This window comes from Homalodisca vitripennis, chromosome 3 (assembly GCF_021130785.1).
Source record: "Homalodisca vitripennis isolate AUS2020 chromosome 3, UT_GWSS_2.1, whole genome shotgun sequence".
Lineage (NCBI taxonomy): Eukaryota > Metazoa > Arthropoda > Insecta > Hemiptera > Cicadellidae > Homalodisca > Homalodisca vitripennis.
Genome location: NC_060209.1, coordinates 72015115 through 72041739, shown reverse-complemented (window position 1 = coordinate 72041739; position 26625 = coordinate 72015115). Strand labels below are relative to the sequence as shown.

At 34.4% G+C, this 26625-nt stretch overlaps 1 protein-coding gene across 2 annotated transcripts in view; it reads right to left on the bottom strand.

Annotated features, from left to right (window-relative positions):
- LOC124357058 (PR domain zinc finger protein 15-like) overlaps positions 1-26625 on the bottom strand; it is an 84646-nt gene that overhangs the window by 9513 nt on the left and 48508 nt on the right. For both annotated transcript variants that reach the window (XM_046808459.1, XM_046808460.1), the window contains 5 exons: positions 25014-25194; positions 23500-23610; positions 3814-3981; positions 3046-3201; positions 2640-2807 (listed from right to left, as the gene is read on the bottom strand). In XM_046808459.1, the coding sequence (XP_046664415.1) occupies positions 2640-2807; positions 3046-3201; positions 3814-3981; positions 23500-23610; positions 25014-25194 (784 nt within the window). The remainder of the gene's footprint in view (positions 1-2639; positions 2808-3045; positions 3202-3813; positions 3982-23499; positions 23611-25013; positions 25195-26625) is intronic.

The window sequence follows — 26625 nt, the reverse complement described above, 5'->3', positions numbered from 1 at the left end:
GTAGCTTGTAAAACGAGCTTCCAGAATACATATATATTTATTTATTTATTTAAAGAGAAACTATTTATGTACAACTACAAAAAGTACAATGCATAAATAAAAATAAAATTTGCGATTGCCTGTCTACCGCGAGGAACTAGAACCAACAGACATGCTGGTGTTCTCAAATGCAGACAGAAAATACGGACTTCAAATTAAAATATTACTTACACATTGCATTATTTTGTTACTGTATGTTTCAAAATATTTTTTTTATACACAAAGAACTACAAATGCACGTTTTGGCAATCGGTAATTTGCATACTGTCATCAATCATCATATTGATCAGCTATCATCTGTAAATAGACTGATTTTAATTCAAGATTTAGCTTCTACATTTTGGGTTTCGTATCAGTATTTAAATAATAAAAGTTCAGACAACCAAGTTAATATAAAATGATATGTGTGTTGGGGTGTTAGGCTAAATGTTTTATGTTACATGTTTGTATCTATTATTAGTGTATTAAGTTTGTTTACAAATTTATTTATTCTGATATTTTTTCGCTGCCATCATGGTTACCCATAACACCAATGTAAAAATATTCACTAACGCTCAGCCAAATCTCATGGAATGACATCCACCATCATCAAACTCAGTGTTCCTCATATAGACACGAAGCTTCATGCACAATATTAAGTCTATAGGTCAGTTATTTTCGAGGTATAGTGCGGAAAGACAGACATACAGACAGAAATGGAATTATTCCACCCAGTGCGATAGGCTTCACTAACGCTCAGCCAAATCTCATGGAATGACATCCACCATCATCAAACTCAGTGTTCCTCATATAGACACGAAGCTTCATGCACAATATTAAGTCTATAGGTCAGTTATTTTCGAGGTATAGTGCGGAAAGACAGACATACAGACAGAAATGGAATTATTCCACCTAGTGCGATAGGCTTCACTAAAGCTCAGCCAATTAACCCTTCGCGCGCTGTTGACGAATATAACCGCCAATTTTTACTTTGCTACAAACGCTGTTGACAAATATACTCGCTTTTAAACATTGAGTTTATTTTTGTAAGTAAGTAGTTCCCATTTTTGCCTTTGGAATGCAGCAGCTGCTGGAGCATATATCCCTCAATAGAAAAACACAGTAATAGTGATGTCCCCGCCTCCCGGTTATTCTCCAAGCTGCAAAATGGTGGCGCACTACCAATGCCACTGCCTGTTTTGCCAAACGCTAGCGCTACTGACGAACTAACTCGCCGGTTCAGTTCGTTCGCTGACTGCGAGTGAAACTGTTGTGCGTACGTTGTCAAATTGGTTTTTTATTATTATATTATATTTTTATGAATGTGCGTTTCGTTTTTATAGTATTAGTGTATTGTTTTGGGTTAGATTTATTTGATATTTTTATCAGTGTACTTCTCTGTAAAATGGAAAACCCAGACGACCCAGATTTTCAAGACTTTGTACTCCATGCTCTAAATACTTCATTTAGCAGTAATATGAATGATGAAGCTTTTGATAGTGACTTGGACAGGGACGACATATTGATAAATAATATTGGAGAGGATAGTGATGATGAGACTGGAATGGAGGTTGATACAACAGACGTTTCACCATTCAGTGAAGATCCTCAGCCTAGTACATCAACTGCACCGACGGCGATGCGTAATCCAGTCACCGTGCCACGCCCTGACTCTGGCGCCACACCACAATGTGACCTTGACACTGCGCCGCTCCCTGCACCTGGTACACCACCACCCCCCACACCAGTCGCGCCCCGGCACACAGCAGCTGCCGCCCAGCCACTACCTATTCGATGAAGACCTGCTCGCGGCTGAGGACGCACACAACATATTCATCCAGACCAAGCTCAAAACACAGCAGGCCCTTGGGCTAATGTCTCGGTCAATGACCCAGGGCCTAGTAAGGCATTTCCAATATACAATGTAAACAAAGGGCCCGTTCTACCATCAACATTTGACTCCGAGTCTGAGCCAATTGATTATTTCAGCCTATTTTTCAACGCAGAAATAATTGATCTTATTTGCAGAGAAACAAATTTATTTGCAAATAATAAATTATCTAGTGATCATTCTCCTAATGCTCGTACCGGATACGTGTTTCAAGACGTATCACACGTTGGCGTTACCTTGATCACCGTGATGGCTAATTTTAGATCTTTTTATATCCATTAATATTTTATTTTAACTATAATATACATATAATATAATATTATACATGATAGTAAAATTTCGTTCAACATTTCGTTAAATGTTTTGTATTTATATTGTTTTATAAGTTACACGAATTAAAAAAATATACTTTTTCGTCCCCAAAAGTCTTTTTGTATGGTAACAAACCCAAAAACAACATTAGCGTTGACTTTATAGAAAAAAAGTTTTTGAGGTATACGTAGCGTTTGTGTATGGTGCGTCCCAAATTGCCGTAGCGCGGGAAGGGTTAAAACATCCAAGCCTCCTATAAATTATTGTATAAATGTTTTAAAACTTGTATTTTGAGAGAAAAACTGTGATAGTTTCAATTAAGACATAAGCTTTGTTTTTCTTTCTTTATCTTGATGACATGCTCTTATCAATGTAAGAACTGAAATATTTTGATCAATTGATTAAAATATATGCTTACTGTCAATTCCCTGAAGATCATTAACACTGATGAGGGTTGAATTCTCCTCTGGAACACCTTCATATTTCTCAGTCAAACTGTCACTCAGTGCCAATTGGAATCCCTCTGGTAATGTGAATGGAAAGTTCACTAAAGCACCATCAAGATTTGATCCCAGACCAGCACTTTCTGCAGACACCAAACTCATTATCATAAGTCGGTGAACATTATTTAGAATGGCATTTTATCTTATCCACCTTATATGTCACATTAGAGAACAATACGACTTTCAGATACTTTATGGAGGCTATCTGCTACCCCATTATTGGAGCAATGAACACATATGAGTTAATCTTTCAATGCATCTATTATTTTTAAACAACTCAATACGAATATAATAAATTGAGACATTAAATAGAGGTGATACCTGGAATCTGTTGAAGATCCAGGTTGTCAGCCATCCCAATAGGAGAAACAGGTTGGCTTGTGGTGCTCTGAGATACAATCTGTAGATCATTGATAACAGCTAATGGTAAGTTGATAAGGCCTTCAGGCACATCACTTGGTAGCAATTCTGTCCCATCTGCAAACAGTTTACAGTATTATTTGTAACCAATTTTAAACACAATGAATATTGGTAATTAATTGTAAAGTATACATTTACAGCTACCTCCTCCAATAATATTAAATTTACAATCTCTGCAGTTGGATAAGTTGTAAAATGCCATAATTTAAAATCATAATTTCATTTCCTAGTTGTTGACTTCTAAAAAAAGGTTATCTATATGATATTACTCTTTATGAATATACAGGTAAATGTGTCCACAATTACAACTATTGTTTGTACAAAGTTTAAGATGACGGATAATTTTGACTACGGTGGCAAATTATTTATCATTCACTGACATTAAACAGAGAAAATTAAAAATATTGCAGCTGCAAACACAATGTTTTACTCTTCATACTTTTGTTTTCAGTGTACATGAGAACACAGAAAAATTTTATTAATCTATTATCAAAATAACTGATTAAAGCTATACTTGTATAGGTTAAATCCATGGCCAACTGTAACAAAGTTATTATTTTATCTTATAATCACTCTTAAAACGTTGTTTTATTACTTAATTAATAAAAAAATTATCTTAATAAAGAAACATGGATTTCAAACATGTTTATATTTTTTATAGTTGATTACCACTAGTTCCTGTAACTGGACCAATATTCAGAGTCACCAACTGAAGGGAAGAAAGATTTTGATCAGGATTTTCAGTACTTGATGTTATTGTACTTTGAGTTGAACTTTGTCTAATTATGTTTGGTAATTTCCTATGTTTCTTCTTGTTTTCTACACCATCTCCATCATCTGAAAATGTGAAAATATTGTTTAAAACTTTGTATTTATCTCTTACCATGTTGGCACAAACACAAGGTGTACTGCAGCACAAAAATCAGAGATGCATAACTGTAACCCACAGACATGCAAAAAAACTTCATTGTATCAATCTAAATAAAGCTGAAAGTTTGATAATGTTAGAACTACTACTGAACAGTATGATCTTTTTTTAAATTTATTTTTAAGTTTGATACTAGATCATTGTATCTGCAATATTGTTGGGCCATATTAAATGAGATGTAGAAGTTTGTTTCCAGCTGTTCAACATCCTTTTGGGCAGATAGCAGAACAGAATCGTCTGCATACATAATAGAATTTGTGTAGTTTTCCAAGAAAGTTGGCAAGTCATTTATGAATAAAATATATAGGATTGGCCCTAGGACGGAGCCTTGGGGAACACCTCGAGTCACTGGTAGCCTTCCAGACCTAACAGTGCAGGTGTCTCCATTTCTTCTCTGTTTGACCTCCACAATTTGGTATCTTTCACTCAAGTAACTCTCAAACCATTTCAGAGCTGACTGTTGAATGCCAAGAGATTGAAGTTTGGCTAGGATTAGGTTATGGCCAAGACAGTCGAAGGCTTTACTCAGGTCTAGAAAGATACTGGTGGTGGTGTTGCCTTCTTCTAGGTTGTCTATAATAAATTCAACAAGGTCAATTATTGCAGTTAATGTAGTATTCCTTTTCTGAAACCATGCTGTTTATTGGACAGGAGATTATTAGCTTGCAGGTGAGTGAGGAGTCTAGATAGAGTTATTTTTTCTATTACTTTAGATACAGTCTATAGTTGTAGTGAGATGGGACGGTAGTTTGTGGCTTCGTCTTTATTTCCTTGTTTATATTTAGGATATATTTTGGCCAGTTTTAGGTTTTTCGGGAATCTGCCTTGCATAAAGGATGGGTTAGTGATGTGGTGTATTGGTCTTAAGAGTTTAGCCTCGCAAAATTTTATGATTTTGGAAGACATTTCGTCCAACCCAGAGGAGGTTTTACTTGGTTTTACAGTGAGTGGATTGTTTATTTAATATCCTTTGCTGTGGTAGGGGTCATCTCTGTCATTATGATTTCTATGTTGTACAGTGGATTATATACTATGTTGTTATTTGATATTTGTTGTTGTTTTAGGGTATTGTCAGCAATATTAACAAAGAAGGTGTTAAGGTGGTTAGTGATTTTATTTGGGTCTCTTTCTTGTACTTTATCAATTTTTAAATGAGTCAGGCCTGGTATTGTTTGGTTTTTAGCAGCTCTTTCTCTATTTATAATTTCCCATATTGCTTTGGTTTTATTGTTAGTTTGGTTTATAAAGTCTGCATTGGCCTCCTTCCTAAACTCTGAGTTTTAGATCATAAGCTTTCTTCTTCCGGTTTGCTTCAGTCTTATCTTCTATTCTTCCTGTGACATTGAACTTGTCCTGTGCTTTAATAAATTTCTTCCGTAAGCTCAAGGCTTCTTCATTGTGGTATGTATTCCTTTTAGAGTGATGTTGTTTCTTGGTTTTGAATGGACAGACAACATCTAAGGCCGTAGTAAAGGTGATAAGGAAATTGTCATCAGTGTCGTTTGATTGTGTCACATTTTCCCAAGTTTCTGTGGCTAAGAGATGTTTTAGGTTGTTTAGATTCTTTGAGCTTGTATCCCTATATGTTGAAAATGTTGAGTAGTCAAGTATTTTAGGAAGATCAGTTGTGCAGTATTGACCGGTATAATCTGAGAGACTAGTGTTACAGACTTCTTCATTTAGTTTACCTGGAGGGAGGTTAGTGCAGATAATGTTAAGAGAGGAGTTAGAAGTGGCTGTGACTCTCGTTGGTGGCAGAGCAAGTCTCCTAAGGTCATGTAAGTCCAACAGTTTATTTAGTGAAGCTCGTTCTCTGTTATTGGTAAGGTTATCAATATTGATATCTCCTGTGATAATGATGTAGGAGTTGTTTGTATGTACTTCTGTTATAGTGTCATCTAAACCTTGGAGTGTTGTCTCAATATTGGCATTTGGTGGTCTATAATACCCCAGTATATGTAAGTCTATTTTATTGCTTATTTTTATTGTTATTCTAGTTACTTCACATACCATTTCTACACTGTATTTTTCCAGGTTAAGAGAGGTAGTTTTGTTGGCAGGCTTATTGTGTTTATATAGCAACACCCCCTTTGATATGTTCTGTTCTACCATATGCACATACACTACTATAATTACTGAGCCTTACATGACTGATGGTTTGTTGCTTTAATCCGTGCTCAGTTAGGACCACTATGTCGGCTGGTTTTGTATGCAATAAGTTTTCTAGTCTTTCAATTTTATTGCTTACTCTGTCTATGTTTTGATGGAAGATTATAAGTCTCTGTGTTGTTTTTTTATTTGATAAGTCATGTTCCAGAATTGAATTTCTTTCCTTTTCTGTGTCGCAGGCTTAAAAAATTACATGTGTTGGTATTAGCTGTTGTTTCTGTGGCAGATGTCTCTCCATCAGTAGAGTTGTCTGTGGCATGTGCTATGTTGGGCATTAAATGTCATATCATCCGAGGATATTTGCAAATTTGATGTTTGAGTTTCCTGGTTGTTGCTCAGAGTGTAGTGTTTTGAAATATCCAAAATCGAACACGAGTTGCCTATTTCAATTAGTTGTCCCTCATAGTATTTTTTGTTTATTATTTTGTAGTGTTCTATGTGTTTGTTGAAAAACTCTTCTATGCATTCACTGGGATCTCGAAGTTTCGCAGAGATTGGCGGAGATGTGACAACTGCCGTTGTAGATGAAATTTCAGTAGTGATTTGGATTTAGTGAACCGTCCCCGTGGATTGATTGTATGACCCTTTAGTTTCTTTCTTGTCATTATGATGTGTGATTGCTTGAGCTTTTGCCACTTGCAGAGATACACTGAAACGATTTTTTCCTCGGCTTGCATTCTTTTTTGTGACTTTGGGGGAATTGTAGTAACTATAACTCAGCCTTTTTGTAGTAGCGGAGGTCACTGTCGCTGGGTTACTTTTTATATCATTCAGTTGTTCTTGAAAAGAGTTGAAAAGGTGTTCTATGTGGTCTTGGTGGACCTTCATTTTTGTCAGCTCAAGAAGAAGGGGTGTAGTCATGGGTGATAGGGTGCTTGCCTGAGGTATCGGTTTGCGTTCCTGAGTGTTTTACAGTTGTTAAGGCTTGGTTTGCATAAACTTGACCAACATAATTAGTTTTCTGTTTTTTTAGTTCATCTTGAAGGTTTTTAATTTCTTTTTCATAATTTAAAATAATTTGTTCCTTCTCCCAGTCCTGCTCATCAAAAGTTTTGACTAATTCTATTTGAAATTGTTTCCCTTTGGTGAGCTGATGTTCAATTTGGTTTCGATTTTCAGATAAGGCCAAATTTCTATTGATTAGTGTGTCTTTTTCATTTTCCAAATCTTCAATTTTCATTTCATATTTAATTTCACTATATTTTTTAGGTCTATGATCTGTTGTGATAGTTGGACATTTTTGAGTTTTAAATTATTTAGGTCTTGTTTTAGTTTTCCATTTTCGGCCAGCAAGGCATTTCCTACCTCAGCAGCTAAGAAAAGTGAAGTTTCAAGGTCATCGTTTTCTAAGGATGTGGGAAGTGCTTGATAGTTGCTTATCTGCGAGGAAGTAAGATTGATGAGTGCCTGCTTCATTGGCTGTAGTGTCAAAATTCGAGGTGTCTTGATCTAATCTTTTACAGTTACTGCATTTCCACACATTAATTTCTGTAGTAGTCCATTTTTAAGAGTTCTCTCCAGTATATTCCGACATCCAGCGGTACCACATATTGCAGGGTCGGGAGCATTTTATTCCTGAGAATTTAACTCCTACGGTTCAAGAACCACAAGGATACCTTGTTGGCATTTCAAATCTCAGTCAAGTTAAGACTGGGTTAATAAAATTATATATATTTTTATTCTTTGTAAATATATAGCACACCTTGCACAATAAAATAAAGTCAAATTATACAATTACATAAAATATCCAAACTAAAATAAAACTAGGACTACAATTAAAACTGAAATGTTAATCTTAAAAACTAGTACTTTCAAGTTCCTCTAAGCATAAAAAGATAATAATTTATGTTTGAACTCAGTAACTTCAGTTTGGAGATCAAAGGCCAAAGGTTATATTAAAATACCTTGGAAAAATTAACAAATGTTTGCTTTACTATCACTGGTAAATGAATACAAATTTTCCAATGTTAATGTTATTATTTCAAGACCTTTTGGAATCAATGATTCCATCATGAAGCACTTTACAAAATGCAAATTTTTGCTTATTTTTTTAAACCATTGGAGATATGAAAAAGTTTAAATTATGCATGTTGCTATTTAAAGATTTTTACTTATATGAATTTTTAATTTTTCAAAATTTCAGTTAGGGTATTATTTTGACACAAAAATATGGAGTCATCAGAAAAAAAACGAAGAAATTAAATATAAAACTTCTCTATATTTTGACTAATTAGACTTTTTCAAGAAAGAAACAAGGTTCTATAAATACTAACAATAATAAAAGAAAAATAATAAACAAAACAAACATCATATATTAACAAAACTAATTTTGAATATACAAAAGGTAAATAATTCTGCTTTATACAAAGAATCACTAAAATAATGTTGTATGTTGATTGTGTAATTTAATTAAATTTGAAATTTAAATTGTTAATATCATATCTATAACTACCCATATTTTAAATTTAGGCCAAAATATAAAATTGTGATTTCTTATATTTTGAAATTTATTTAAAAAACACATTATATGATAAGATATTGCACAATTATAAAAAATTCAAAAACATTCTTATCAAACACTGACTTTTAAAATAAAATAAAAAATTTATTATTGTTCCTTGACATATTCTATAAACAATGATTTATAATAAGTTATATATCTGTTGAATTTCGATAGGTATATAACAGTTTAATAAAAAGCTTCCAAATGGCTAAAAAAGTGTTTCAGTACTGAAACAGACACCGCCGCCAGTGCGAGGATTACATAATTATTATTTCTAGGCATAGTTACACTAAGTATATATTGATCTAATTTTTTAAACAGTACAGTATTTTTTCAATTATCGATTTATCATTTGTTAGTTGCTTAAATTGTAATATATAAATTAAATTATTTTTTCATTCTGCAAATATCACCTTTTTAAACATGTTTATTTTTACTTTTTCCTTGTAAAATTCTTATTTGCGCTATCATTTTTTCAGTGTCCTCACGATTTTGTTACATTTGAATCATACTCTTCCAGTTCCTTTATTTTATACTTCTATTCCAACTCTCTCTTACTTTTTGCAATTTGTAAATCATGAAGTTCTTTTTTTTAATTTCTCATTTTCCTAACCTAAGTCTTCATTTATAATTACATTACAAATTATTTTCTGTAGTTTGTCCATTTCCTATGCCACATAGAAATTGTTATACACTGACTGACATTGTGATTCAATTCAACACATTTGTAAAATTTATTATATATAGTCTATGTTTGGGATCAGTTCACACTTTGCATGATACCTCGATTGGCAAGTTCCATTACAAAATACTGCTTTAGTTTAAGCACATACTCCAGATTTTCCAGAGGAATGTTGTCATTTTGTATGTATAATATTTTACAGAAAAATAGATTATTAGCAACTTTATAAACTAAGTAATAAATATTTAATGTTAAATAATAATAAGTTCAAAAAAAAATAAATAAAAAAAAAACCATCCAAGATGGCGAACACTCATCAGTAACTGTGAAAGTGCTCCCATCAAAAGTGAAGTTTTTAGTGGTTTAAACCAACAAATAGCCTACTAACTACTCACCATTACAACATCAAGTAACTGTAAGTCTCTTCTAATTATAGACTTATAAGCTACACAACCAAAAGTAAAGAAACACTAGAAACACAATCAACACTACAAGCTAACCTACTTTCAAAGGCAGCAATATTTTACACATCACCACTACTACACAGAAGAAGAACTTGTATCTAACTCCAGAGTAAAATTTTTTATTTGGTGAAATATATGTCTTAAATGAACTTTATTATATCAAAGAGATAGACACTGACCACCTGAAAGGCAATACAAGCTGTGACGTCACACTCACTGCCAGCTCACAGCTACTCAATACATTGCTTCCAACGAAACATTCCAGCTCACAGACAGACGGCCTGATGTATGTCACAATGGTGAAGCGTTGACCTTCCATACGCTGACTGCTGACTCGCCACCCTGACCTCACACACTGGCTACTGCTTACAGTAATATTATAAAAGCTGTCAATATTCTGTTAACCTGATATCAGTACAATAGTAAAATAATTCTTTTGCCTACATTGTTATTTTTGCATTCATAGAATAATCCCCTTGAGAATATAATGTCATTAACTAAAAACCCTTGTGGTGTCTGTAGTATTGGGATCAGATACTCAGGAATTAAATGCACAGGCCTCTGCCAGCTTTGGTACCATGAGAAATGTATTAGTTTACCAAATAAACTTAATAAAATGTCTAGGTCGGATGTCAAGTCGTGGATGTGTGAAAATTGCAAACATCTAAAAATCCATCCATCAAAGAAAACTCTTTTTTATCCGAAAATAGCAATAAAATCTCAGACCTAGAGGGGATAAAGTCAAAATTACAGGTCCATGAAACTTTAGATGAATCTGACCTGGAAATCTCCTTAACTTTAGCAGTAGAAGCAGGAAATGCTCTACTACACGAGAATACTAAATTAGTTCAAGAAGTTCAAGATTTACGTACGTGTAACTCCAAACATGAAGCCAACCTAGCTAGTATGGAAGCTAAAGTAGAGGATCTTCTAGCTAATGAAGAACAGTACTTAAATAGAATCGAAGCTCTCCAAGGAAAATTGCAAGAGACACTTCTCCAATTGGAGAAAAGTAAACAGCAAGTTTATTTTTTTTTTTTTTTTTATTTAATATCTTTATTTATATTTTGCACATGAGTACAATAAATAGCGTCACTAAAAAAATAAGTTACTATAATAGTTATGAGTAAAATCATAATATTGTAATAAAATTCTTCAAATGAATAAAATGCCTTTTTGAATTAAATACTTTTTTAACATTGATTTGAACTTCTTTATGTCTCGAACACTTGATATTATTTTTGGAATTGATTTTAAAAATTTTATTCCAGCATAAGAAGTTTTTTTTTTATAATACTCCAAATTATGCTTAGGTAATACTAATTCCTTCTTCTTATTTCTAGTGTTATATGGTATGATTTTCACAGTGACTCTTGAAACTGGACTGATGAGTCTTAACATACATCACACATTCTAAAATGTATAAGGCTATGCACTGTTAAAATATTTAGTTCAGTGAAATGATTTTTAACTGATTCTTCCTTATCAATTTTTAACATTATTCGCAGCGCTTTTTTTTGCAAGATAAGAATTTTATTAAATTTTGATTTTGTGGTTCCTCCATACACACTTATTCCATATGCAATATGGGATTGAATGTGGGCATGAAAGACCATCTTTAAAGCTGATAAGCTGCATAAAATAAGACAGTCTTTTAATAGCATATATTCCAGAATTGATACGATTTATCACCTGTTCAATATGCAAATCCCAGCTAAGGTTGTTGTCTATGATTAGTCCTAGAAATTTTGTATTGCGAACTTGACCCAAACAGGAATCATTTAATAAGATATTGGGACTTGAGTGTTTTCTACTTTGTTTGGTACTGAAAGAAATAAAGTTAGTTTTCTCCGTATTTAGAACTAATTTGTTGTCAATGAAAAATGTTTGTAATTTTGAAAGTTCCAAATACACAGTTATTTCTAATTCAGCTTCTGTTTTGGCAGAAATGATTAAGTTTGAGTCATCTGCAAATAAACAGAGCTGGTTTTTGTTATTTTCAAGAATACTAAGGCACTTTGGCATTTCCCTTATGTAACAAATAAATAATAAAGGACCCAAAATAGATCCTTGAGGTACTCCATTTCTTACTATTTGGATGTTAGATTGAAAATTTTTGTAATTTGTTATTTTCTATGTGAGATATCTCAACATACTGTTTTCTATTGGAAAGATATGTTTCAAACCATCTTAGATGGATGTTATTGATTCCTAAATTTTTCAATTTCTCGAGTAAAATGTCATGAGATATGCTATCAAAGCTTTTTGACAGATCCATGAATATTCCTGTTACATTTTCGTTTTTGTCAACTGATTCTATTATAGATTCAGTGAACTCTACCAATGCTGTTATAGTAGATTTATTTTTTCGAAATCCATGTTGTGCCTTGTCTTAAAGATCATTTACCTCTAGATGTTTGACTAACTATGATACATGGTTCTTTCAAAAATTTTTGAGATTGATGGTAAAATTGAAAATTGGACGATAATTTTGAATATCTGTTGCTGAGCCTTTTTTGAAGACTGGGATAACCTTTGAAACTTTTAATTTGTCAGGAAATATGCCTGTAATGAGAGAAGAATTTATTAAATGCAATAATGGTTTACTTAAGGAATGTTTGACAAATTTTATCAATTTCACTGGAACTCCATCATATCACTAGACGATTTATTTTTGAGAGAGTCAAAAATTTGTATCAATTCTGTTTCAGTCAAGGGCGGGCATTGAAATTTTAATAAAGTGTTTACCAGGTTTGTGATTGTCACATTTTGTCATATTTTGGCTGTACTGAAGATAGATCCTTTAACAGTGCATCTGTCACATTTATAAAATAATAATCATTAAAGGAGATTGCAATAAGAGATGGATCACTAATAGATGATTCTTTAGTTTTTAGTACAAGATTGCCTTCACATTTACTTTTATTCTTTTTTTGTTTCTTTATTTATAATTTGCCATGTTGTTTTACTAATATTTTCTGTGTTTTTGATTTTGGTTATCAAAATAATTTTTCTTACATTTAGTTAGTTTTGAATTGTATTGTTTTAACTTTATTCTTAACTTCATTTTTTAAATTATCAGATTTTGTAAGCCTTGACAATTTACTAAGACAAATTATTTCATTTTTTTCATCCTTTAAATCTTGTGTAATCCAAGTGTGCTTTTTATTTTCTTTTTTTAATTTGTGTAAGTGGAAAACAAAGATTAAAATAGTATCTGAAGATACTGTCAAAACAATCATATTTTTCATTGACTGTTGAGTAAAAGACTGGGAGCCAATCTTCTTTTTCCAATAAAGATTTAAAAAAGTACCATATTATTTAATGAAAATTGTCTTCCAACAAAAGTTAATGTTTTCCCAGTTTTTATTTGGGTTTGCAGAAGTTCGAGCATTTGTGCATCATGGTCAGATAAGGCTGTTATAATTCCTGAGACTTTAACTTCATTTCTATTAATATTTGTCAAAAAATTATCTATACAGGATTTACATGTTGGTGTCACTCTAGTAGGAAAATCAATTAAGAACTCCATTCCATGGCGATTTAAAATGTTCTTAAGTTCCTTTGTCTCTTTAGATTCATTTAACATGTTAATGTTAAAATCTCCTGTAATGATTAAATATTTGTCTTTTGCTACAAGAAATTCTATAAGAGAGTCTAATCTATCTAAAAAATTCGCTATTGTTAAATTGAGGTGTTCTATAAACTCCTGCTAATATAAAACTATACTTTTCTATCTTAAATTTAGCTAAACAACATTCAAATAATTTGTCCTGACAAAGTTCAACAACAGTTGGAAAAACCAGCTGCCTCCCCTTAAACCCTCCTTTGAGAGAATTGCTACACCTCCTCCCGAAGTTGTAGTACGAGAATATTCTGATATTAAAATATAATTTTCTATGTTAAAAGCGTTCAAGTTTGATTTTTGACATATTGTGTTCTGTTAAAACACAATTATTTGAGGGTCTAATTCGGATAGTGTTATTTCTAAAGATTCAACACAAATCTGTAAATCCCTAATATTTTGGTGAAAAATTTTTATGCTTTTATTTTTATATTTTTTATTTAATTTATTTAAGTGGGGCTTTGGATTCCGAGTTATTGAGGAGTTTAAAGGCAAGGCATCCGGTCTCACATTTCTGTTTTTGCTTTAAAATTCTTACATTTTCATCAACTTTGGAGCATGAGATATTTGAAATTTTACAAGAGTTAAAGGAATAGTTACTATCTGAAACAGTTCCAGTCGTAGTTGGTAAAGGTGGAAAATTCATTCAGTGAAGTCGTCACAAGGGATATATCACATTCCTGAGGCGTCACCAGTCCAGTGTTTGCATCTGCTCCATTTCGATCTCCATTTGCAGAATGCAGGGATGTTGGTTGAACTGCTTCAGCCATCTCTAAGTTGGGATTGGCCTCCATTTGTTTTAACAGATGAGCAGAAATTGCAGTATGCAGACTTTGTTTGAAATCAATGAAAGAGAGTCCATTTCTTAATGGTCGCTTTGAGTTTTCATTAAAAATTATAATCTGCACAGAGGCTCCTGTGTGTTGCTGGAAATCAACAATATTGGCTGCAAAGTGTTCTGTTGAAATATTATCCCGGACACAACCCATGGGGGAGCAAATTAAATACTTTAAATTTTTTTATTTTAAAGTCCTCTGTGAAATGCTTAAAGGCTGTGTCGTAATCAGAAACAATTGGCTTTTTATAAAAGTCTGATTTAGTAATCAACCCGTACACATTCACTCCATCAATACTTTTTTGGTGGGGTTAAATAGTTGGTAAGGAGAGTGGTCGGTTTTACCGAACTGTTTACAGAAGACGGTTGCTAACCCAGCACTCATATGCCGTTTATGACTGAAGTCTCTTGAAATGCAGTGGGCAAATGCTAGATGCTCATTATTTTTATTTTTATTAATTATCTTTCTCATATTGGATTCAATTATTTTTATGTCACCATTCACCAGTATTTCTGTGTTATCTTTAACGTTTTGTAATTCTTGTGTGATATTGTTGTGGTCTACCGGTAGAAATGTTTCGTTTTCATATACAGAAGTTTTGCTCAGAGAGTTGATTATCATATAAGATAGTTTCTTTTTGCCTTGGTAATTTAGGTGTAGACCATGACGAGTGAAGTGATGTCTTTTAAGGTCCTCCAAGTCAATGATGCTTATCTTTTTCATTCTTAACTGCAACTTCTCTGATGTAGTTGTTAGCTAAATCTATTTCATGATGTGTTCGATCAGTGGGATTTATAATAACGATTGGGGATTGTTGTTATGTATACAGTTCTTTCTTTACTTAGACACTGCAAATTTTTTTCTAAATTTAAGTAAATTTCTTTTGTTGTCTTTTTAAGTACATTATTAGTCCCTGCAATTATCACTAGGGGACGGTGAAGAGCTCTTTCAGCCTGTCTATACACTTTCTGGGTTGTAGCCCCAGGCATAACAAGACCACTTACTCTTATCCTTCCCTTGCTAAGGGCACCGATTAATTCAGGAAGGCCCCTTCCGTGGCTGTCTGAATAGAACTCAACATCCATTATTTCTTTACCATCTTCTATCCTTCTACCTTTAATATTTTGTTTCATGTTACATTTACAATTTTGGTTATTTACATTTAGGTTGGAGTCAGCTATGTGGTTTGCAGAAGCATCGACAATGGAGCTCGCCGAAGCTGGGTACTCACTAGGAGCCAGGTTAGGGGTAGGAGTGGGTACTTGATACATCATTTCAGCAACTGTATCAGACCTGAGTGCAATAAAGTTATTATTATGCAGCAGGGAAAGCTAGTTGTGCTCGCTTAGTTATAATATCACCATGCTTTAATGTCTGGCCAGAAATCACCTTCATTATTTTTTATTTCATGGATTCTACCCTGATTTATAAGTTGGATGAGTATGTCCCCAAATATCAACATATATATACCACAGTCCACTCCATTGTTTTTGTTGCGGTACTGCTACTTTGTGTATTGGTGTGGTTTCTTCCAATCCCAGGTGCTTAGATATGTTTTTTACAAACTGTTCTGCATGTGGAAAATTTATAATCCCCAATTGAGTCAAAGTAAAAAAAGCCGTTATGTTCTCTTTCATACATCAAACAGACTCCAGTGAGAACCCCCTACTTCATCATTTACAGGTGAGTCACTAATTGGGAAGAAAATGAATGACCTATTTCTAATTTGAAGAGGCTCCACAAAAATATCAGTGTCATTTAGACATTTGACAGCTTGTGTTACTACAGGATTTTCATCAACAGTATTTCCATGTTTAACTACTTTAGATGTGAGCATATTATAGTACACCTCGATAGAGTCATCGGTAATATATTTTGATTCTATTATAGACATGCAGATTGAGAGCTTATTTGAAGTATTTGTTTCCATGTTTTGAACTGAATATAACGTTTGAGTTTTACATCTTGATATTTAGCGGTTTTATTTTTAGCTGTAAAATAAATTTACTAATTGGAGTTTCCCTGGGCGTCGGTTGTGTAAGCGGCAAAATCTAAAGTGTTTTCCCGTAGGGGAGAAAACAGTACTATTATTTAGTGAACTATTATTTAGTGAACATCTAATTATGTTGTTTTTTCTGCTTGATTTTCCAATCGGCTTCGATTTCTTTAAGTGCTAATGCATAAATTCCATTTTTCATCTTTTTTTCCTGTGAAATTTTATGTTTTTTGTTCTACATAGCTTGACAATTCGCTCAATCTACATATTCCTTTATCTTTAGAAACCATAAAACATTACACTAAAAATAAAAGAATTTCCTTTTTTTTCTACATTTTCAACCACTGCTGGCCATGCAGCATGCCCTTTTAACTTGGCTATTACAAGGTCACCCGACTGATATTTCAAATTTTCCATTTAGTTTTTTAAGTAGGATTTAAATACTCAGTGAGGGCTTTGCCTTTTATATAGATATAAAATTTGTCACTATAGAAAACATTTTTATATCAGTGTTTATTTAATATTTTACTAAGTACTTTTCCAATATAGCTGTATCAATAGATCAGTAACCACAAATTAAGACAGGTTCCATGATTGAAGGTAGTGACAAGCAATTGTAGCTGACCTTGAGCTAGTATAGTCTGCCAGTTATCACTGGAGCTACATGTAGACAGACCAGGTAAACAGCTACAGCTGACTGACAACTCAAGTTAACCTTTGCTTAATGGCAGATATTACAAACTGCCCTGTTACTACTGGTGTCATATTAGTAGTCCACTTCCTGTCAATTTTAATTCAGTTTATTAATTAATATTTTAGTTGAGCTGCAACAAATTTTCGAGGATCATGACCAAGCTCAGGGCCAACTGCTTAGGCAATATCTAAATAAAATAAGCAATTTGGAAAAAGAAATGTCTAGATTAAGCAATGAAGCTCATCATAATCTACATGACATTGCTGATGAGACAAAAAAAACAAAAATGTTTCAAGTCTACTGAGACCCAGACCTATGACGGGACTTTTTGCACTTTGACAAATACACCAATCGTCCTTGAATTAGCTTGGTTATGTAGAAGGCAAGATGAAGTGGAACTCAAGATTGACAGACTGTCAGCTCAACTCAATAATCTTAATCTTGAACCCAACAAAGACACAATAACATCATTTTTTAACCTTGCTAACTACAATCAGAAACACAAACCAAAGGGACATAACATGAACACTAGCTACAGAAAACCTAAAAATAGTGGCAATGGGGACAATGTTTTTAGTGTCTCTTTGCAAGTAGCAAAAAGTAAATCATCAATTACTTCAGGGGATTCTAGCCAGTCAACAACCCCACAGGCTTCGATATTGATGGAGGGAGTCAGTCAAACCCTGACCAAAAAACTGTCCACAATATCTTTGACAGAGGACCCCAGCCAATCGACAACCCCACAGGCTTCGGTATTGACGGAGGGAGTCAGTCAAACCCTGACCAAAAAACTGTCCACAACATCTTTGACAGAGGAACCCAGCCAGTCGACAACCCCACAGGCTTCGGTATTGACGGAGGGAGTCAGTCAAACCCTGACCAAAAAACTGTCCACAACATCTTTGACAGAGGAACCCAGCCAGTCGACAACCCCACAGGCTTCGGTATTGACGGAGGGAGTCAGTCAAACCCTGACCAAAAAACTGTCCACAACATCTTTGACAGAGTACCGCAGCCAGTTGACAACCCCACAGGCTTCGGTATTGACGGAGGGAGTCAGTCAAACCCTGACCAAAAAACTGTCCACAACATCTTTGACAGAGGAACCCAGCCAGTCGACAACCCCACAGGCTTCGGTATTGACGGAGGGAGTCAGTCAAACCCTGACCAAAAAACTGTCCACAACCTCTTTGACAGAGTACCGCAGCCAGTTGACAACCCCACAGGCTTCGGTATTGACGGAGGGAGTCAGTCAAACCCTGACCAAAAAACTGTCCACAACATCTTTGACAGAGGACCCCAGCCAGTCGACAACCCCACAGGCTACACCTACTGCATTTGCTCCAAGTAATGAGAAAGACGCCAGCATCATTGTAGGTGAGACAGATGTTCATTTTTTCAACTCTATAATTAAAACAAACAGACAAAATGATCATATTACCACATATCCTTTCAGCTGCAAACCACCCTTAAATTCAAAGAAATTTTCAGAGGGCCAAACTGTAGATGACTTTTTCGATAAAAATATAACTTTTTACAAACAACACATGGCCAAAAACTACAACATGATACCAGCCCAAAATGTTCAAAAGAGTTTTTTAGAAACAGTGCCCAGGAAAAAATCCAAATTGAAACAATTTCAAAAAACAAAAACCTTCATAAATTCTTTCCGGAAAACAAAGCAACTGGTTTAAAAAACCAACTAAGTGAACGTCCTCACAATAAGAATCCCAAGAAAAATCAAAATAGAACACATGGAGGAAAAAATTGTCAAATGACAATTCTTCACCAGAATGTAGATTCATTAGCAAGCAAGGTAAATAGATTGGGTCACATGCTTGAGAACACAAATCCTGGTCTGGTAATTCTTACTGAACACGGATTAAAAAATGAACATCTTGAAAATACCAGAATCCCAAATTATGATCTCATAGCAGGTTTTTGCAGGGACACACATAAGAAAGGAGGAGTTGCCATTTATAAGAACAATACATTTGGATATAAAATAGAACCAATCATTGCAAAACCATCAATAGAAATGGTGTGTGAAACGCAACTAGTTGCTATCTCAGAGGGACAGGAATGCACTTATGTCTTGGGAATCTACAGGCCACCTGGAGGAGATCTTGACGTAGCCCTTGACCATGTATCTGACATTTTGGACACTGTACCTGTATGGAAGTCACGTATTATAATCATGGGGGATATAAATATTGATTGTCTAAAACAAGATAGGGACAACGCAAAGCTAACTAATACTTTGGCAGCATACAATATTCACCGTTTACAACTCCCACCTACCAGAGAGACAAATACTACATCTTCATCCATAGACTGTGTATGTAGTAATATCACTCCTCAAGAAATCAATGTTTCTACATTCACTACTGGGATTTCTGATCATAAAGCACAGCTAAGCTCAATCTACAAGTGTTCAGCTCCTCTGCCCATTGTAAATTCAGAAAGAAGGCACTTAAACAAGAAAAATTTGGACCACCTAAAAGAAATTCTCCGCGATCAGGAATGGGATGAAATCATAAATACAGAAAATGTAAACACAGCGTACAAAAAACTTAGTGGCATCCTCACCTCAGCAATGAACACAGCCTGCCCTTACAAAAAATCTAGATCTAAACAAAGGCATAACTTTAGAAGCATGTCAGACCCTGTTGCTAACAGACTTCAAAAAGATTTTCTTGAGGCTCTTGAGCAAGAAAAATTAAGACCTGGGGTTGAGGCAAAAAGATTAACAGCAGAAAGGAAAAAAGCATATGATTTGAGATTGAAATTTTGTAGAAGACAAGCAACTGCCGACTTTATTAACAATGCTAATAACAAGCCTAAAGCGATCTGGGACACCATAAACAGTGAACGACAAAAAAAATGCACGGAATCAGCAATTGAACTGGAAGTTGACGGAAAGAAAACTCAGAATCCACTCCAAATAGCAGAACACCTAAATACTTATTTCACAACTGTAGCGGAGAAAACACTGAAAGAAGCCGGTCAAAATCTTGACCTCACTGACAACCAAATGGACATAATCAACAATGTTTCTGATTTTAAGTTCGAAATGACAAATCTAACCGAGGTTGAAAAAACAATTCTTTCACTGAAATCAAAACCCTCAGCTGGAATTGACGATATATCATCCACTGTATTGAAATATATAGTCGAAGAAATCAGGCTTCCATTGACAAACATAATTAACAAGTCTCTCTTACAAGGCATTTTTCCAGACGATCTTAAAGTAGCTAAGGTTATCCCGATAAATAAACAAAAGACATGCAAAGTTGCAAGCGATTATAGACCGATATCTCTTATTCCTACGATTTCTAAAATAATTGAAAAAATTGTTTTAACAAGATTGATGAGACACCTCTCTTCTAACAATCTCTTATCTGAACACCAACACGGCTTCCTACCTGGAAGATCCACCACTACAGCCATCATAAGTTTTGTTGAAGGTGTAATAGACCAGTTGGAAGAAGGAAACTTGACCACAGCTTTGTTCATAGATTTTTCTAAAGCATTTGACAGTCTGGGACATAACTTACTCATTAAAAAGCTTAAAACATTGGGAATTCATAATACAGAAGAAAGGTGGTTTTCAAGCTACTTGAAAAATAGAACTCAATTGGTTGAGATCAAATATATAGTGAACAACACAACTTACCATGCAAGATCTGATCAACTTCCTATCAGTAGAGGGGTTCCTCAAGGATCCGTCCTTGGACCAGTACTCTATATACTAATCACTAATGACTTACCCAATCATCTCAGTGAGTATGCCTCTTCTACAATGTATGCAGACGATACTGCTTTGATGTTGGCAGAAAAGCAACCTGATAATTTAGACTGTAAGGCCTTCATTGCTTTAAATGTAGCCAAACAATACTGTTATGTTAACAACTTGGCACTAAACGAAGGAAAAACAAAGCAAGTACTGTTTAGTAGAGCACAAAATGAAAATACTGGACTCCCGATGTTAGAGGTGGAGGAAGAAACTAAGTACTTGGGAATTATTGTAGACAGTGCTCTATCTTGGACACCTCATGTTGATTTGGTCTGCAACAAATTGAGTACTGCCCTGTATGTGCTCAAAAGAGTTAGAGCTGTCACAGACCTCGCAACAGCTAAAGTTGCTTATTTCTCACTATTTGAATCCCACATAAGATATGGCCTGCTTGTTTGGGGTGGATCAACTGCAGGAAATCTGAATAGAGTCCTAATAATGCAGAAAAAGGCTGTGAGAGTGCTAGCAAGCTTGGGACCAAGAGACACTTGTAGAAGTGCCTTTAAAGACCTTGGTATCCAAACTGTTACTGCCTTGTTTATCTTTCAGTCCATCAATCACATTCTTACAAGCAATGCTGAAAGATTCATTGACATCCATACCCACAACACCAGAAACGCAGTAAATTTGAACCTTCAATCTCACAGACTTGCAATGTTTGCCAAAAAAACCTTCCTATGCAGGAGCAAAATTTTTCAATCTACTGCCAAGACATCTCAAAGAAGAGAAGAGACTATTCCCATTCAGGACACGTCTCACCACCTGGCTGGCCGACAAGACATTCTACTCCGTTGAAGAATTTTCAAATTGGAGAGATTTTCAACCTAATTTATAATTACTTTTATGTATTGACACATATTCTGTACTCTATGTTCACGAATAAAGTTTGCTTTGACTTTGACTTTGAATACACATATAAAAGGACATTATACCTAGATTTATTAGTGCTTAGAGGTTAGTAAATAGAGATAAGCTACTGAAAACTACAGAGTACTAAAGAGTGGGTATCATTTTACTAAATGAACACCAATATTTTCTCTTCAATTCTATTACAACATGTCAAAGTCAAAGTCAAATCATCTTTATTTACATTAACTTTAAGTTTAGTAATTGCGTCAATAAATAAAGGTTTAGGTCTAGTTGTCTTGTTGGTCTTAGGTCCTCCTTCCGTAGAATTCGTTTGGCGAGTTAAATGGTCGATCCAGTAGTCAGTTCTTGAGGGTTTGTCTGAAGTGTTTCCGGTCCGTCATTTTCAAGTTTTCAGGAAGTTCGTCCACATCTTGGCGCCAGTATAGCTTGGACTCTTTTCAGTTGCTGTGAGCCTATGGCGAGGCAGGCAGTAATCAGATTCATGTCTTGTGTTATATTGATACATTTGTGCATAGGTCCTTGCTGCCTCTGGTGCTTTGATGTGAACATGCATCACAGCTTCTAGGATGTATAAATTTACAACAGTTAGTATTCTAAGTTGTTTGAAGGAATCCCTGCATGTTTTCCTGTATTGAAAACTTCCCAGAATTCGTATAGCTCGTTTTTGCAGCTCTAGTAACCTTTGTATGTTTCCTGCTGTGGTGCCTCCCCATACGATGATTCCATATCAGAGGTGTGTCTCCAGCAGCGCATAGTAGGCAACTTTTTCTGTAACTAAGTCACCTATGCTTTTCACTGTCCGTATTACATATAGTGCTGTACTGATTTTTTTGCACATAGAATTAATGTGTGGAGTCCATGAGACGTCATCGTCTATGGTTATAGCTAAGTATTTAGTGGAAGTGACTTCTAATTCAGTGAGCCTCCTTGTATCCTCTTTGTATTTTCCTAGTACTAACTGTTTTGCTTTTCTTTCATTGACAACCAATTCATTTTTATGGCAATATTGAATGGCCATGTTGAGTGCTATAAATGCTTTTACTTCAAGATCTTTTGGTAATTTTTTCCCCTAGTAATAAAACTGTGTCATCAGCATACATAAGTCCTTTACTGTAGTCTTGTATATAGTTAGGAAAGTCATTTTTGAAGAGGATGAATAAAACTGGACCCAATACTGATCCCTGTGGGACTCCACATGAGACAAATTTAGGTACTGATCTAATCTTTTTTATACTCCCTCTGCTTGTGTGATTTATTTCAACCACTTGGCTTCGTCCTGTCAGGTAGCTGGTGAACCATGTTTTTGAAGTACCTTGTATGCCAAGTGTTGACAGTTTCATAAAAGCAAATTTATTTCATAAAAATCATGGTAAAAAAAAACATTGATACTAAATTAGTTTAATAGTAATAATTCTAATATACTTATAACACTCCTCGCTTACTAATTTGTAAAAAAAAATGTTTAATCCTTTAAATTCCGAAATCTGTATAACCATTGAATAATTTTTCCAAAACTATTATGTTTTTCTTGGAATTATCAAGTGGCAAGTCCAACCATGCCAAACTTAAATTTGAGATTTAACACTAGGAAACTAGGCAGGCACTACCAAAAGCCATAGTAATTTGCATTTCTACAGGGATAAGGATTGATTTTCCTAAGGATTGTTTTTCTAAAACATTGAGAAACGATGCAGTATATTACCATGGACTTGATAAAAAGTAGAAGAATCAAACTTTAACAGTACAAATTAAAACTTCTCATAGCTAATCCACATAATTCAAAAGTTATTACCTGTGTCCTCATTCATGATGGAGTCTGTGACAGTCTGTAATATATCCTTTACTGAAGAGCTACCTGGATCACCACTTTCATTCCTTTCTTTGCCATGGAACAGTGATTTTTCTGTGGACATTAAACATTAAATTTAAACATTCTTTATGTATAAATGGATATATATATATATATACACACACAGGGTGTAAATTAAGTCCTGATTGCCTCGACATATTACAAATATATTAAGATATTGATGTGCTACCTTCACCATAAAATCATTTTTTTATGATAAAAAAGTTTGTCTCTCAATTTTCAAATTGCAACTCCTATCTTGTGACATATAATTTGAATGGTCTATTTAATAAATACACAATAACATGAATAAAACATCTCTACAATGTTCGTAGCAAAGGTTATGGGCAATTGACCCCTTACATCTCAGGGTGTAAATTAAGTCCTGATATGCCTGGGTGTATTCCAAACGGATTTTATATATAGTTACCTCTTCAGCTGGCTGCCAACAATCAACTAATAACAGCTGCCATTTGAAATGCTTTAATATACATGGAAATATCAGGCTTGTCAACAACAGTGCAGATTCCAAAAATTTCCTACTCTTGCATACAAATTTACCAGACTTATGTGTATGCCCTCGTGTGTGTGTGTGTGTGTGTGTGTGTGTGTGTGTGTGTGTGTGTGTGTGTGTGTGTGTGTGTGTGTGTAAATGTAAAAAATAAAATGTTATTTTTATGTGTATATACGATGTGACAGATACGGCCAAGTACAAAATAATTCAATCGTAAAAAGTAAGGGCTCTGAGGTGTTGAATATCAGGTTGATTCTTCAGCAATTATACAGATATTTATTTAATTATAAAACTCAATGCTATTTATAATTACAGCATTAAAACAGATTCATTTTAAACCTTTACCTAGCAATTGCTCTGAGTTGCTACGTGGGTAAGCCTGGTAAAAAAGAACAATTGTTTTCAATCACCAACAACTGCTTTATTATTGCGCCCTGCTTTATGTTGCCACCATATAGCTACTTTTCAAACTGCTAATGCCAATATTGACATTATGTTGTCGTCTATGAATGAATACTTTTATATCCAGGGATGCTAATTAGTAGTAATATATAAAAACATTTTACTTTTCTTACAGTAATTTAGTACTTTTTCATCACAACTCCTTCAGATTTATGCTACAATCTTACATAATTATTGAAACTGCTTGCATCTTTTTTGTAACTAATGTTTTATACTGATATGGTATTATGTTGTTTTCACAGTTATTTGTAAAAGAAATAAAAACTGTTACATTCATATGGCAATACAAACACATCTTGTATAAATGAATTTTTTAGATTTATTTTACCTCATAAGCTTCATAATTTTTCAAATACCACCATATTATACAGAATTTAATTATCTTTAAAGTGATCTATAATATATAAAAGTTTTCTTTTTCAAATATAGTTGTTAAAATTATAAAATATGCAAAACTGTTTATGTAATCTACATAACAAACCTGGTTTACGCTCCATCATGGCTTTTAAAGCCCCTGGTGAATCCCATTCTTCCGTCTTGTCCCGATGTTTAGACATCAAGTGTTTCTTGAGAGTATGGCGGTAACGGATGTTCATATTACAGTACACACACTTGTACATCTCGTTGTGTGCTCGCCTGATGTGTGTCTTCAACTGCCACACCTGACAGTGCACACATTGATCATTTACTCAGGTCATAAATAGTACAAATCATGATGATAGACATAATTAATACGTGTACTGCAAGTCGTGTGTTCAATTAAAACAATTAATACATCAGATACAACTTCTATAGTAAACCAAAAGGCACACATTAATCCTACACCCCTCAAATACAACACAACAGTACAGACCCAAGCACCAGGAGCAAAACTTAAAATCTCTTTGGAACATCAGTCACTTAGTTAGTCCTTTAAATTTCAAAACCAATATCTTAGATCTATATTAAACTAGGACAGTCAGCTGTGCAGCACAACTTTGCTTTGTATTAAATTTGTTTGCACCATTTTCACCTCTTGAAAAATTCTATTCAGGTTTCATTATTTGTCATTATGGTGCTATTTTTATTATGTTGTACATAAAAACAATATGCATTTTGTATTTGTTACAATAACTTGAAAGAGTGCTGATTTTATGGCAAATAGCAGCACTTTTACTTTGGAACTGTCTTTTCATTTGTATAGTACTACAAATTGTCCCTGGACCCAACTTAGTCCAATTTAGCTTGTCAACTGAGCCCATTTTCATTGGGCCATACTTTTTGCTAACACCTTATATCTTAAAAAAATATGATGTTATATTGTTGCTCTTTAACCCTCTAAGTGGCAAGCGCCGTCTGAGACGTATGATTCACGCCGCCGCGAAGTGGCAAGCGCCGTCACAGCCATCGCTTCACATTTAAGGCCGTTGCTCCGCAACCGTCCATTATTTTTAGGCCTAGTTTGAACTATCGTATTCTCCATGAAATTGCCTATACATATCATATAGTATAGTGTGTATTCATGTTACTAATGTTTGCTGACTTAAATGATTCCGACGGTTTTCGTATGACCTGGCGGCAGACGAGAGAACAGCTGTCTACTCGTCTCGTCACTGTTTTGTTTGGCGACTTTGCGTACTGTTATTGTCAGTATATTATTGTTTATCGCGTTGTTCGCGACCCAACCGGTAAATGTTTAGGTTATTCGTTCGTCGTGGAAAATGTTGGGGTACTTTGGGATTATACCGACTACACCAGTATGAGGAACACACAAAAATAAATTTACAGAAAAAAAAACATTATAGAACGAAAAAGCAACTCTTCAATTACAAACTTGCAATGATTATTAATTGTTAATGGGTTTCCTGTGACGCCCAGAAAGCAGCAATATCGAGGATGAGTGAGTCTAGTGGATTTCCGCCTTCAGCAGCAACTGCAGACCGCAACGCATATTTTAGAGCCCTTTTATGCATGCGTTTTTGTACGGACGATAAAAAAACGCACATTGGACCATATGAGCGACTTTATGCACTGTCGTCCGTTTTTACAGCTCTTGCGTTCGACGTCCGTTTCTAAAACATGTCGCAGTGTTTTAGAAACGGACGTCAAACGCA